The following is a 15,834-nucleotide window of genomic DNA, read 5'->3' as shown; positions in this document are numbered from 1 at the left end:
TCTAGATCTATAGAATTTCTGGACGTGGGTCACATAGGTACTTCTTTATTCTCAGGTCATTTTGATGATCAAACAAATAGATCTTGGGACCAATGTTGGGATATCCCAAGAATTGACTGACTTCAGAATTAGAAAAATAGCATTAAATTTAGAAGTACTATATCCAAATGATAGAAGGATTTTTGCTTAAATTGTGAATAACACATTGTGGTAATAATTGGAAATGTCTATATAATGTTTTTAACAAGTAAAACTGCACTTTTGGATTCTCAACAATTGTTGTTCAGTTTAAAAGTACACATTGAAGTTACCTTTTGTGTAACGTTTTCTTTTTTCCTCCCCTTAGGAACTAAACAGCTGAAACACATTTTATTAAAAGATGTGGACACTATTTTTGAATGTAAATTATGCCGAAGTCTTTTCAGAGGATTACCAAATTTAATTACCCACAAAAAATTCTACTGCCCACCAAGTCTCCAGATGGATGATAGTAAGTTTCAGTCATTTATTCAGTTATGCATTTTACAATTAAGTATCCTTATATTTCAACAGTATGTTTGTGTTAAATTATGGATATCCATTTATGGAGAATTTAATGATAGAGAATAAAATTAAATACTTGGCTCAAAGTTATATTCAGCTTCTTTTATGGGCTTTTATACCTGCATTTTTCTTTTGGATTTTCCTATGGATATATGAGGTTAGATTTATGAGTATATTTATTTGTATTAAAATATTGAATATTGTTTTTTGAATGTCCATATGAATCATATAGTTTATAGTCAGGGTTTATGTAAGTTACAGTACTAATTCTTGAAGGGAATATTGGTATTTTTCATCTTTACCTCTTTAACATCATGTTACCAGATATGACTAATCATTTACTAAGATTTCTCTTAAGTGAATGAGAAGGTTGAATGAGTAAATGAGTTGATTTCATGGGAATGATAGAGAGTGTTAATCTTTCTACTGTTTTCTGGGTCTTGATTTGAAGATCAATTTTGTTATTGTTGAAATTTATTTAGATCAGTAATTTTATCAGAAATTGGATTGTATTATGGGCTAATCTGAGATTTGAAATAACTTAATGTGAAGAAGGCAGACAGTAGGCCACTAAAGTGTTTGTGGAACCACAATTGTTGCATCAATTTTTTTATCTTTTGCATACTATGTTGAGGTCTTAAAGGAAATTTTAGTTTAATACTAGTTTTTATCTTTATAAAATACTGAAAAGAGATAATGCTGTTATAAAAATGAACATGAACCAGAAATATAAATTTTAAGATAGCCATTTATAATACATTAAAAAGTATTAGAAGGCTATACAGCAGGTTAATTATTCCGGATTAAAATGCTGTTATTTTTTCTTAACAGACCTTCCTGATGTAAATGATAAACAAAACCAAGCCATAAATGATCTCCTAGAAGCCATATATCCAAGTGTGGACAAGCGAGAATATATTATTAAGCTAGAACCCATAGAAACTAATCAAAATGCCGTGTTTCAGTATATTTCAAGGACTGATAATCCAACTGAAGTCACAGAGTCAAGCAGTACTACTCCTGAACAAACTGAAGTTCAAATACCAGAAAGTGACACTGACCAGTCTAAAACAGTACCAGTTACAGTTACAGAGGAGGAAACTGTAGAGCTCCCTCCTGTTGAGATGGCTGCAGATGAAGTTGCACCCACATCTAATGAACAACCTCAGGAATCACAGGCTGACTTGGAAACTTCTGACAATTCTGATTTTGGTCACCAGTTGATATGTTGTCTTTGTAGAAAAGAATTTAATTCCAGGCGAGGTGTTCGTCGTCACATTCGAAAAGTACATAAGAAAAAGATGGAAGAATTAAAAAAGTACATTGAAACACGAAAGAATCCAAACCAAATCTTTAAAGGACGCAGTAAGAATCTTCTAGTTCCATTAAGTAGGAGTTGTCCAGTATGTTGTAAATCATTTGCTACAAAAGCGAATGTTAGGAGGCATTTTGATGAAGTTCATAGAGGACTAAGGAGGGATTCAATTACTCCCGATATAGCAACAAAGCCTGGGCAACCTTTGTTCCTGGATTCTGTTTCTCCTAAAAAATCTTTTAAGACTCGAAAACAAAAGTCGTCTTCAAAGGCTGAATACAATTTAACCGCATGCAAATGCCTCCTTTGCAAGAGGAAATATAGTTCACAAATAATGCTTAAAAGACATATGCAAATGGCCCACAAGATAACTCTTTCTGGGACAAACTCTAAAAGAGAGAAAGGCCCTAATAATACTGCCAACAGTTCAGAAATAAAAGTTAAAGTTGAACCAGCAGATTCTGTAGAATCTTCACCCCCTTCCATTACCCATTCTCCACAGAATGAATTAAAGGGAACAAATCATTCAAATGAAAAAAAGAACACACCGGCGGCACAGAAAAATACAGTTAAACAAGACTCTGAAAGCCCTAAATCAACCAGTCCTTCGGCTGCAGGTGGCCAGCAAAAAACCAGAAAACCAAAACTTTCAGCTGGCTTTGACTTTAAGCAACTTTACTGTAAACTTTGTAAACGTCAGTTTACTTCCAAACAGAACTTGACTAAACACATTGAGTTGCACACAGATGGGAATAACATTTATGTTAAATTCTACAAGTGCCCTCTTTGCACTTATGAAACTCGCCGGAAGCGTGATGTGATACGACATATAACTGTGGTTCATAAAAAGTCATCCCGCTATCTTGGGAAAATAACAGCCAGTTTGGAGATCAGAGCTATAAAAAAGCCCATTGATTTTGTCCTAAATAAAGTGGCAAAAAGAGGCCCTTCAAGGGATGAAGCAAAACTTAGCGATTCAAAACATGATGGCACTTCTAACTCTCCTAGTAAAAAGTATGAAGTAGCTGACGTTGGTATTGAAGTAAAAGTCACAAAAAACTTCTCTCTTCACAGATGCAATAAATGTGGAAAGGCATTTGCCAAAAAGACTTATCTTGAACATCATAAGAAAACTCATAAGGCAAATGCTTCCAATTCACCTGAAGGAAACAAAACCAAAGGCCGAAGTACAAGATCTAAGGCTCTTGTCTGGTGAGGAACAGTTAACAGAGTTTTGCTTTTTTCTCCCCATCGAACTAAAAAAATCATTTGACCATAATTTATAGCTGGTTCCATTTTAACACATTTGCTTCCATATATCTTATGGCAATGGGAACTGCAAGAGTAATGCACATATTGCATTTCCTCTTCAGTGACCTTTATTCCAGTGGCTTGGGAACAAAACCTAACTTCAGAACTTACCTTCCACAGGACAATGCAATATAGTTATAGGTAGATGGCACAGGGTCAGTGCTTTCCTCTCTATGCTGTAAAATATACATTTATATTGGCTTATGTTTACAGTAGAATTCTTCTGTTTAACTTTGCACAGGTTTAATTTGATTCAGTGACTTAGTCTACTAATAAATGCATTGTAGGAAAGTTAAATATATTAGAAGAATGAATTTGTGAAGGCGATAATTTTAGGGAAAAAGTCCTTTGAAGCACTGTAATTATTGTAAAAATTAATCTGTGACGGCTAAATAAAGTACTGCACTAAAAAAACAAATCCCAAAATTGAATTTAGAATGATTAGCATTATTATTTACATTTAACATAGTGCTTTTAGGCAAAGGGGGAAACTTGATAAAAGTTTGGAATTTCTTTTTCCTTCTCCTTAGGAGTATTTTTAAGTTTGATCTATGAGAAGAATGATTACTCCTCTTATTTTTTCCTTTTTTGTTTAAATAACCTTTTTGGTGATCATTTAAAAAATATAGTTAATATTATTAAGTAGGGATTAAAAATTTTTTTTGTGTGTGTGGTTGTGCATTGCAAGAAAAGTGAAATCCCTGTTGGGAAGAAAGAAAAAATAAGACTTTTTTTTTTTTTTTTAGGAGGTTTTGGAACAAATACAGATTTTTTTAAATGCAATATAAAATAAGGAGTAGATTCCCTATCCTTTTTTTTCAAGTCTCTATATATTTTTAATTTAAAGTTTACCTCCAGTACCTATGTCCCCTGAGTTAAGGCAAGTAATATATTTAATTAGTATTAAGTTAGTTTTGGATTCAGGTCCTCAAGAGTGCTGAGTAGGTTAAATGTTGTGGTTTGATTATAACATTTTTTATTTTTGTGGAAAACTTGTGATGAAACCATTCTTTAGAAGTTATTTACTATTGTATAATTTTAAAAACAAGCTTTGATTGGTGAACTCAAAAGTGTTCATTTATTCCATTTCTCCTCAGATAACTTCAAGTGATGTACGAAAAGGTTTGGAGTTCATATTTGTGGAAAGACTTTAAATTGGTGTTAGAACCACTAAACGTCTTCAAATGGTACTATGAGAAAAAAAAAAAAAAGAAAAACATTTTCATAAATATTTGACTGTAACTGCTGTTTTCTCACTAAAAGGATAATTATAACCACTTGTTTCAAAGGCTCTGCCTTTCCCAGCACTTTTAAGTAGCTGTGACATTTATATATTGTCATCGCAGTCCATCAGCTAACCAGTGTCTACAAAAATGTTACAAATTTTGTTTTTCAAACAATTTGCTGATTAAAGCAATCAACAACCTGAAGAAAATATCACCACTGGTGATTTTTAATTGACAAAGACTTGATACCTTAGTGATTTTAGTTTTGTTCCACTTCATTTGGCAAAATTTTCATCTGGATTGTACAGATACCTGGTTTCCTAGTGAGTGTATGTTATAACCGAAAGACAAATTAGTATCAACACATTATACATATTTAGCTTACTAATTATTGGTAATTACTTTTACATTCGTTTATTTCTAACTTGTTCTCCAGCACTTAAATGTTTGGAAGTTTCATTCTAAAATATATACTTACAGAAAAGTTCCAGTTCATTTTCACCCATGATCATTACATTTTTCATTTGTAAACATCTGAGGTTTTTATGAAAATTTAACATTCCCCTATTTTTCTTTAAATTTTATACAAAGCACTTTAATGATAGATGCAACTTAATTTTTCAGTTTCTATTTTTTTAAAAGACCACACATTTACTAATGTTAATATGAAGGTAGTAAATAGCTTACCGATATTTTATGGATGCTGACAATCCATGCACAACCACTTCTTACGATACTAGTTTATTTCTTTAAATATTGCTAAAAAAGGCAGTTGGGTGTAAACCCTGATTTTTTTCCTCCCAAGTAAAATCTGAAATGACCACTTTAGCTATTTGATTCCTACTGTAAAATTTGGAAAATAATGAATTCTTGTTCATTTTTATAATCAAGATTTTAGGAAAAATAGAAGTACACCTATCTTTATGAAATTTTGGACAGGTTTTATGTATCAATCTTTTGTACTTTTTAGGGAATATTTTATTTTTTAGTAATTTTTGTCAAATTATAATTTTAAAAGGTACAGCAGAGAATATACCATGTTTTTATATAGGTTCATACCTGTACTTAGGAGGGACCCTGCCCATCTATATACTTTTGTATAAAATTTTAAAATGTTGAAGATCCACAAGGTCATAATAAAATACTTCTATAGCTAGAGAAACATTTACCCTCCCTAGTGCTTTGCACTAAAATATACTGTGAAAGGAAACTAGAAAGACTGTAACTGTTGCTGGAAATGTTCTATATTGAATGTACATGCTCTTGTTGGAAAAATGTACTATATGTGATGGAAATAAACCAGACTTGGAGTTATTTCAGCTAAATGTGCTTCAACAAAGGTGCATTGGTTGAAACTTAAATGTTTTATTATCAAATTTAAATTTATTCAGTGACTATGAGCAGCTACACTTGAATTATATCTTGATAGTTTTATTTTTAAAAATTAGAGTTATAATTTCTCTTTAATTTAAAAACAGATTTACTTTTCCACATATGGAAAACTTGTACTTATAGGTCTAACTTTAATGATTAATAGTGTAATATATTTAGGGATCTAAATGTGTAGGTGGTATTTCATTTATAAACCATCTTCATTAGTTGCACATTATTAAACATGTATGTTTGACTTTTGCAAAGTGTTATCTTTTATGCATTCCTACACACAAGACATATTCCAAAGATACTTTCCAGACTTAAGTACCTAAAACCAGTGAAAAGATAAGAGAATTCTTAAAAAGCTTGGGTTAGCTATTTACCACAGCCTTTCTTCTGTTTGTTATCCTTTTCTTCTTGTTTTACTTCTTAAATACTATATGGAAGAAAGAGGGAAGCCCGATTGCTGGAATTTTCTTCACTCACCTGTTTCCACATGTTTTCTCTGTCATAACTCTAGGGCTACACAACAATTTAGAAGGAGAGACAGAGGGTTCAAGGACTGTCAAAAATATGTGAGTGACTGAGAAAAAAATGAAACTTTGTCAGGACTGGTTTACGTTAGAAGGGCCTAGATTAGGAATATTTATCACAATAACCAAACTAACATCACGGCAGACATAGAAGTTAGAGGCTAAACTGGGTCCAGCTTAGAAATGTAGAATAAACAAGTAAGAAGTGATTTGAAAGTCTTTGTTCTTCCTATTCCTTTCTGGTCTTCTTTCTTATTTTTTGATTTTATTTTGAATCTTGTTCTCTGTCAACTCAGAGGCTTAGGGTTGAGCCTCTTGAGAAGAAGCCTAGGAAATGGGTGCTGGAAGCCATTTTGCATGTAGGCTATATAAACAAATATAGCACATTTTCTTCTTGGTGTAGGGTGGTAAAAGAACCATCAGAAACTGCTTATAATATATTAAGACCTATCTCTGGCTATAGATAATAACCACCTTTGCTGCTATTGGCTCAATTAAGAGTTTTTCTTTAGAATATAACTCATCTTTCTTTCTGAAGATGCGGTCCTCTGCTAAGTGTGATGAAAAGTAGAAATAAAAGAGATGGCTTGCACTTCAATTTCCTAAGTTTGGGTAGTACAAGTGAGGGCTGGATGAGGTATGGCTGACACTGGGCAGATATTCATTAGCAGATGTACCTTGAATGCACAATGACTTGGTTCTTGTCCCTTATTTTTTCTTCTGTACTCCTTATTCCAAGAGAAAACCCTTGAAGAATATATACATATTCTTGAAAAAAATATGTAAATTACCCATATTTAATTTTTAGTTTTGTATATAGGAGTCAAGTTTTCTATTGACACATTGCTTGCATTGTTTAAAAGTACCTTAACAAATTTTAGGAATATGTTGTTTTATGGTCAATAGTCTATCCTGTTTGTTTTAAAGAGTCTGTGGATGCAGTAGCAGCGGGAGGGGAGTGGGGAGTGGGGGTGTTGTTCCTTTGCTGTGGCTTGAGGCTGCAAGTATAGAAAGAGGAATTTCCCAGTAGGTTTTATGACAACTAGTTATGGAGATAGAGAGGCATAAGTGGATTCATTTATTGTTGTGAAGTTGTAAAAGATTTCTTCAAATAACATGACCACTGAAGATGAGATAGAAATAATTCTAAAACTTTGGAAATGAGGTTTCCAGGTTTATTGCAGTGGCCTGTGGAAGTATTCCAGATCTTGAGGAGTTTTTAGAAGTCACTTATCTAACGGACTCCATAGATGACCAGAATTATGATTTAGCCATGGTTCTGTTAGTTGATCTGAAACCATGCTCTAGTCTAGGATATGTGTAGCATGCTGTTGGCAGTGCTGTTAGACAAGATCCTTCAGTACTCTGTTATTCTTTTCCTCTTCTCTGACTTGAAGAGCTAATCGAAACCTCAGGATTGAGGAGTAGGGATCAGCAATCTAAGAACTATTATTGGTTGTCTGGCTTGTAAGTCATCAGGCACATGATAGAATGCAGAATAAAACATGTTTCATTTAAAGTCACAATTATTATTCTTTTTTACTTCGCAAATTTATTTCTCCTCTCTTTAAATTTTTTTTTCTGTAGACTTTTCCTTTGACTCATGTTTTCAGCTTCCAACTCTTATCTTTCCTGTTTTCTCTTCTGGGTAACAAGAGATGTTAGAACCAAGATAGCTAATATATTTTTTAAGAAGGCAAGAGGGTGTGAAGTCAGCTCATTTCCTCCTGAATCTTAATATTCTATATTCTATTTGTCAGGTTTATTATTTAATTTTAGAGTTTTTCCTCTGCATGTATTCACTAGTGTACCACAAACAGAGGGGAACACAGGTGCATCTGGTTGGGAAAATGCCCAAGGTTGGAGGTTGTGCTGTGTGCCTGCTCAGCAGAATTAATTTGCTTGATGGTGTATTTTTGAAATCAGGGTCTATGTCTTGATAATTTTGTTTAGTGCCTAGCATATTTGATGTATACCAGGCTCTTTAAATAAATGTTTGATATTAAAGTAAGCAGTAGCCTTTTCCATCTCAAAACCATGTTGTCATATACTTTGACACTTTGGGTCTTAAGTTCATAAATTTTTACTATCTTAGATTTCACTTATTTTAGGAAATATCATCAGTACTAAAATGAGAGTTTATGATAATAAAGAGAATTCTTAGCTAATAATAATGAATGTTCATGGAGTGCTTATTGTATGCCAAGCACTCTCCTAATCCTTTACATGCATAGTGCCCCTAATTCACCAACAACTCTCTCAAGTAAGAACTGTTACTTCATTTTCCTCATTTTGTAGCACAGAAAATTGAAACTTAAAGAAGGTCAGTGATTTATTCAAGCTCACATCAGTAGTGTCACAGAATTGAGACTTGATCAGTATACCTAACATTTGGACATTTGCAAAGCACATTCACTACATTACCTTATTGGTAGTTTAGTGTAATGCTTTGGAGCCAGATTAGTTGGTGAAATTTCTGGATCCACAAATGTTTTACTGAATGACATTGTGCAAGTTACTTAACCATTTTGTGCTCTAATTATCTCACTTATAAAATAGGGATCCCAGTACTTCTTAACCTCATAAGTTGTGAGGATAAAATGAAAAAGACATTTAAAATACTTAGAACAATGCATGGCATGTTACAATAAGTGTTAGGATTACTGTAAGTGATCAAAATGTGGGAATTTTTTTATTACCTCTTAAGTTTAGAAAGTTTTAGAGAAAACTTTATTGCTACACATCACGTTTTAACTGCTGCTTTTATTTAATTGAGACAATGAAGGTAACGAATTTTCTATCAGTTCTTTTCTAATAAGATATTAGTAGTTTATTATTCTTACTCATAGGTGTTATCTTGCAAAAGGTGTTAGGTAATTGTAAGCACATTCATGTAAGTTACACTTTATTTTTATGGTTACTCCCCAGAGTAACCATCTTAAAATTCTCATTACGATATGTTTTGTCACACAAATATTTTATTCTTGGTCATGTGTAAAATATTGATATGGAATACATATTAACATAGCTGAAATAACTTCTGTAAAACAAAAGTAGATATGTGGTATTATTTGAGAGAAAGCATTCAATTATGGAAAGAGTGGATTCTTCAGAAGAGCATGATTTAGGCTAAGCCAGGAGTTTCTTTGGTGAGTGTGTTATAAAAAGATAAGAAATAGCACTTTTCAACAGTCTTGCCAATGGTAGTCATTAGTGGCAGTACTCCAAATTTCAACTGAGGCAGGCCCAAGTACTATTAAATTATCTGCTGAGAGAGTTCACCCACACACCTGACGGTTATTGATTCAGCTTTTTTTTTTTTTTTTTTTAATCCTCTCCTGAGGATACTTTTTTTAGGGAGAGGAATGGAGAGAGATCAGTTGGTTGCCTTCCATACAAACCCTCACTGGGGAGCGAACCCGTAATCTAGATATATGCCCTGACTAGGAATCGAAGCCACGACCCTTTGGTGCACAGAAAGACACTCCAACCAACTGAACCATGTGGCCAGGGCTGATCTTGCCTTTTTTTAAACAATAAGATGATGATTTTAGAAATTTCAATGTTTAGGGACTGGTATAATTTACAACACCAGAGAACCTTGTTTCTAGGTTTGGAACTTAAGATCAAGTGTGTGGCTTCTTAATAATTCTGATATTCAGCTACTTTTGTCAGGTGTCTGGAGCATATTTCTGGCACATGGAATATTGTAATGTTTAAACAACAGAATGGTGTGGTTGAAAAAATAGCCAGACCGAAATAAAAAAGCCCCCATTTGGAATACTTGGAGCAATAACAACTTGCAATGTATTTGTTCTACATAATCTGATAACACTTCCACTACAAAAGTATGTAGTGATGATATTCAGAGGAGAAATTAATAACATCGGAATGAACCAAAATGAACCTTAAGTACATATAACGCATTACAACTCAGGTTTTCAATCCATTTTATCTGTGGATTATCCTGAAAGTAAATTAGTGCTGAAAAGTAGAATGTGACTGTAGTCAAACTTCCTAAGCTGTACAAAGTGGTTTTTTTTTTAACCTGAGGCTATTGTGGGTGCTTTGGTAGATCTGAACCCCAAAGTACCTGCTAGTTGTGACTGGTAGCTTTTATTTTGGATGGGAACAGAAAACAAATACTTTTCTAAGAAAAAAAATAGGGAAGCACTAGGAATATTGTGTGCTCAAGTGACTGAATGATATGGGAAAAAATTAGCTTAGGGAAAGGATTTTTATATAGTTTCTTTGAATTTTTGAGAGAATTTAAGCTTCTGTAGGAGAGTGGTTATGTCATTTTCATGCCTTTTGGTCATTAGATGTTTATTGAGTTCCAACCAGTTAACTAGATCTAAGTAGCACAATATCTTTAAACCACAGATGCTACAAGATGGAAGTACTAGTAAAACTCACAGTGGCTTGGATCACCAGCCACCAAACAACTTGCCAAGTCTTCTAATTGCAGGTGTGTGACTGCATGTGCATACATGTATACAAATACTGGGCTATGTTGGTGGTGGTGGTGTGTGTGTGTGTGTGTGTGTGTGTGTGGTTTTTTTTGGTTGCAAACACAGAGTTACTTGGTCTGTAGCTTGTAAGGAGGGGTTTATTGGAAGGTTTTATGTTGGGAAATAAGGGAGATAGACGTGGCCAGGCCTTATAGGAGGAATCTAGGAGTGTTTGTTCAAACTGGCTTCACCATGTAGATTTCATAAGTGGGGTGTGTGTGGGGGGGGGAGATGCAGTTCTAGTGATTGGGTATCCCCCTTTTAGCAGCAGAAGTATTGCTTCTCTGCTGCTGTTAGCCCTTTTTAGACTCTGCTTTTACTTAAAAACAAAACAAAAAAAACAAACGAATTACCACATTCTATGCCTTCTCAATATGGTTATTACTGCCTCATTACTTCTGCTGCATATCTTCTCTGTGTCTTTCAGCTACTTTCCCTCTCCAGAGAGCTTGAGATCAGACTCCTGTAAGAGAAAGTGTGATTGGTTCAGTTAGGTTGGGCTCATCTCCTATGCTAGGCTTCTTTGTAGACTGCTAGCCGTAGGCTGTTCATTGATTGGCTGTTCTTGAGACAGGTGCTCTCTGTTGGTTTTATCATTGATGACCACGATGGTAGAGTCAGTGGAATAAAACATAGCCCTGGGCCCAATAAAAGGAGTCCTTTTAATATATAAGTATAATTGATTTCAGAGAGGAAGAGAGAGGGAGAGGTAGATAGAAACATCAGTGAAGAGAGAGAATTGTTGATTGGCTCCCTCCTGCATGTCCTCTACTGCGGACTGAACCCACAACCCTGGCATGTGCCTGACAGGGAATCTAACTATGTTTTCCTGGTTCATAGGTTGACGCTCAACCAGTAGCCACACTGGCCAGGCACAGGAATCTTTCAATGGGAAACTTTTACAGGACTCTGGATAGTCATGTAATAATTTTTCTAGTACATGTCTTTCTTCCATTTTAAAGGTGATAGAATTAAAGGTAATCTATGGGCTTGACTTTGATATCAATGCATCACCAACAATCCTTTCCATGCCCGGAAAAAGTGAGAAAAACTTTGCTGATCAGTACCTGCAGTTCCTTTCCTGAACTGCCTGATGCTGTTTCCATCTTTGGCTTTGCAGATTCGTGGACAGCCTGAAGTTTTCTCTGAGAAAAAGCCATTACATTTCCTGTAACAGCTTATTAGGCCATTCTGTCAGTTGCTGCTATTTTCCAGACACCCACAATTATGCTGCAGTTTGAGTTGGTCATTTAGTGAATCCTTAAAATATTGCTTCTGCTTTTCTACATGTACTTTCCACATTTAGCTACTTTATATCCTCTCATTGCTTCCTTCAACAACAGACACTATTGAGTGTCCTTCATGTACTCGGCTCTATTTCATTCTTTTGGGGATACAGAATCATACTGTGGTTAAAGCGTGGTGTTTTAAGATTCTGTAGACCCAAGTTCAAGTTCTGACTCCTTCACTTACTGTCTGTGTAGTTAAAGTATATATTGTATATAATATACTTAGCACAATGCCTGGCTTAAGTAAGAGCTCAATAAATATGTATTATGGCTGTAGTGATCACTAAAATTGTCAGTTTGCTGCTGAAATACTTTCTAGCACTTAGTTTCTGGTTATCTCGCTTTGCCATTTAATGTTTGTTGCTCTTTTGTTGGCATTAATCCAACTGTTTAATGAAGTCAGATGTAACATCTGTGATTAAGCCAAGATATACACAGTTATTAAGTTAAAACATTTTATGGGTCTTCAATATGTTGCCATTTTTTTTTTTTTTGCAGCACCTTTGACTAATTACTGAAGGATTTGTTGAACTTTTGATATGATTTTGCTTTTTTTTGATTAATGTCTTATAGAACAATATATAGTTTAGGTAGTGAAACTTGGCACCCTTTTTTTAAAAAAAATTTATAAACATTAGGCTATGGGTACATGAACATATTCTGAGTTTACAAGCAAGAATTATGTCTTCTCATTGTCTCATCAGTGCCTCGCAGTATACCTGGCATAAAACAGGTGCTAAGAGCATGTTGAAGGAAAGAAAGAAGACAGGAACATTAACATCAATTATCTCATTATTAAGGCTTATCATTAGTCTACAATATGCCTTTGCTTTTAAGCTTCTTTTCCCAGTACCTCATTATCAAATATAGAGGGTATCCCCCCAAAAAATATACATACTTTAACAGCTGATAGCTCAAAAAATTTTAATATCTTTTTATTGATTTCAGAGAGAGGAAGGGAAAAGTAGAGGGAGATAGAAACATTAATGATAAGAATCATTGTTAGGCTGCCTCCTGCACACCCCCTACTGGGGATCGAGCCCAAAACTCAGGCATGTGCCCTGACCAGAATCTAACTGTGATCTCACGCTTCATGGGTTGACAACCACGGAGCTATGCCTCCCGGACTGATACCTCAATTTTGAAAATAAAATGTATTTTAATAAACACTGCCTTTATAATTGTTCAAAGTGTGTGTACATTCTATATATCACTTCTCTACCTGCAAGCTCCTCTTTTTTTCTGTTACTGATGGCTTCTATTACCTGCCTTCATGGCTACTAAATATTGGTGACAGATTCAAACTCATGGGAGTGCCGTATTGACTGTATACCCTGATAACTAGTCCATAATCAATTATATGGGTATATACTTAGTGATTTTTAAATAATTATTTAAAAGATATTTTTAGGAGATCTGTGTCTTAATCATGTTGATTCCCCCGGGCCTAGGATAGTTCCCAGTTCATAGTAGGCACTCAGTAAATATTTGTTGAATGAATGAACAATGTAGGCCATGTTTATACCATCCACTTGTGAGCCATCTGCAATTATTTTCTATCTTTACATTTGTATTGAAAGTTCATGTGAAGGGCATTGCTGACCACATAAATGCTCAGTCTGATGGCTTACTTTTCATCATGTTGGACCTTTCTACGACCATTAATGTTTGCAAATTTACCTTTCCCAAGTTTTCATGCTCACTTATAACTAGGTCATCTTGGGCCAGACTCGGCATGGTATTACATCCAAAAAACACACACCAAACAAACAAAACAAAAAAACAGACAAGCTCAAAAATCTTTGGAAAAGAATGAACCTTTTTATTATTTACAGAAACCTTCTAAGGTGGTTGAAAGGTACAATTACATAAAACTTAAGCAAACTTCATATAAGTTCTCTTTATTCATCTCTCCTCCCAAATTCTTACATAGTTTGGCAGCTCCCTCCAATCTCTCTTCTGTAACTTTTTTCCCTCAACCTGTAAATTGTCTACAAAAAAAACCCTTGTTCACTTTTCTCATCTTCTGGTCTCTTATTTTCTTCAAAGAGTAACTCACTCCGCAGTTTAAATCACTTTAGTTTCTTGGTTTCTTCCAGGTTTGTTTTGTTTCTCCATCCCCCATTATCCTGTTCAGTATTCCATAAGTCTGAGAATATTCCCTTGATTCATTTGGTTTTCCCTTACCAACTTCCTTTGTTTGATTTTAATCAATCTTAAAGCCTTACATGAGACACTGTCGTCTTTTTCTTGACCTGGGTTCAGCTGGTTTCCTCCTGGTGTGTTTCTGGAGTGCCTCACCTATAGCAATATTGAAATGATCTATTTGTGTCCCTCCTCTAGGCTATAAGCATCTTAAGCTCCTGTCATTTACTTACATACCTAGTATCTAGCATCATATCTGGAATGTAGTGGATGTTGATAAATATTTATTGAACTCATGCTCCTGTGAACTCTGATTCTTCCTCTCTTGCCACTGGCTTTTATTTTGTTAATAAGTTTTTAAATATGGATCAAAATTTTCTTAGTCCCTTTCTTATTTTATACTCTCTCAGTGATTCATCCACTCCCAGAACATCACTTACCACTTCTGTGAAGACACCCCAGACTTATTCTTCTAACTCACCTATTCTTCTGATTCTAAGACCTTATTAAAAAAAAAAAAAAAGACCACTTGTTTTTAAAGTTGCATGTCAGACAACTCCACATGGATATTTCTCCAGTATCTTAAATGCAACAGAAACTCAATAGAACAACTTATCTTCCCTTTATGGTTGTTTCCTGTCTTACTTATTCACATTTCTACCCTCTTACTTATCTAGGCTAATTAGAATCCTAGGAAATACTTGGACTTTTTTCTCTCTTTCTCTCTCATACTCTTTTACCTGATCAGTGACCCATGCCTGTCCCTTTTACCTTTGAATGTTTTTTACATTTGGCTCCTCCCTTTTAGTAGTTTAGTTTGGACTCTTATCTCTTTCCTACACCATTGCAATAATCTCTTTACTGACCCTCTTTCTAATCTGTCTTCCAAGCTGCTGTCAGAACTATCTTCCTAAAACACAGATCTATTCGTTACTCTAATAGTCTTTTTTTTTTTTTTTTTTTTTTTTTTTTTTTTAACGTGCCTTTGACTGGAATTGAACCCAGGACCCTTCAATTCCCAGGCTGACACTCTATCCACTGAACCAAACCAGCCAGGGTATTTGCTACGCTATGTGCATCACTTTTGTTCATCACTTGACTAACTTACTCATTCTCAGGTCTCCTAAAGAAAGACAATTTAAACTATGTCTCCCTTGTAGTTCTGTTTTTATGTTCCTTTATTGTCATCCAACATAGTTTGTAATTATCCTTATATCTTAAGACATTGTTTTGTTCAATGCCTCTTCCCACTGGAGAGAGATATGTAAGAGACTGGGAGGAGTGAAAGGAAAAAAAAAGACTAGGGAGAGTTATGTAGACCCTGTGTGTACCACAAATGCTTGGGGCATAGTAATGTTTAAAAAAAAAAATGCTGAATGAATGGATAGCTTATCAGTATAGGCTAGCAGGAGATAACAAAGGCAGAGAAGTTGCAGGGTCCTGGAATCTTCTATATTCTCAGAGTCCTTGGTTTATGTTCCAGCTATTCTGAAATTAGTATTCTAATTTAGTATTAGTATTCTAATTTAATATTCTGAAATCAGCTTCTCCCTTCTGCGTTTTGCATTTATTTCCATGAGGATGGGT

The 15,834-nt window shown here is 34.5% G+C and overlaps 1 protein-coding gene across 6 annotated transcripts in view; it reads left to right on the top strand.

Moving 5' to 3' along the window:
- ZNF800 (zinc finger protein 800) overlaps positions 1–15,834 on the top strand; it is a 46,947-nt gene that overhangs the window by 18,479 nt on the left and 12,634 nt on the right. For 3 of the 6 annotated variants that reach the window (XM_045576518.1, XM_036426001.2, XM_045576514.1), the window contains 2 exons: positions 347–490; positions 1,375–3,070. In XM_045576518.1, coding sequence (XP_045432474.1) covers positions 347–490; positions 1,375–3,070 — 1,840 coding nt within the window. Of the gene's footprint in view, positions 1–346; positions 491–1,374; positions 3,071–4,266; positions 6,028–15,834 lie in introns of those variants that run through there. The other 3 variants (XM_045576530.1, XM_045576520.1, XM_036425991.2) reach the window with 2 other exon arrangements.

This window comes from Pipistrellus kuhlii, unplaced genomic scaffold (assembly GCF_014108245.1).
Source record: "Pipistrellus kuhlii isolate mPipKuh1 unplaced genomic scaffold, mPipKuh1.p scaffold_m20_p_10, whole genome shotgun sequence".
NCBI classification, from domain to species: Eukaryota; Metazoa; Chordata; class Mammalia; order Chiroptera; family Vespertilionidae; genus Pipistrellus; species Pipistrellus kuhlii.
The sequence above is the reverse complement of the archived record's forward strand: the minus strand, read 5'-3'. Positions and strand labels throughout refer to the sequence as shown.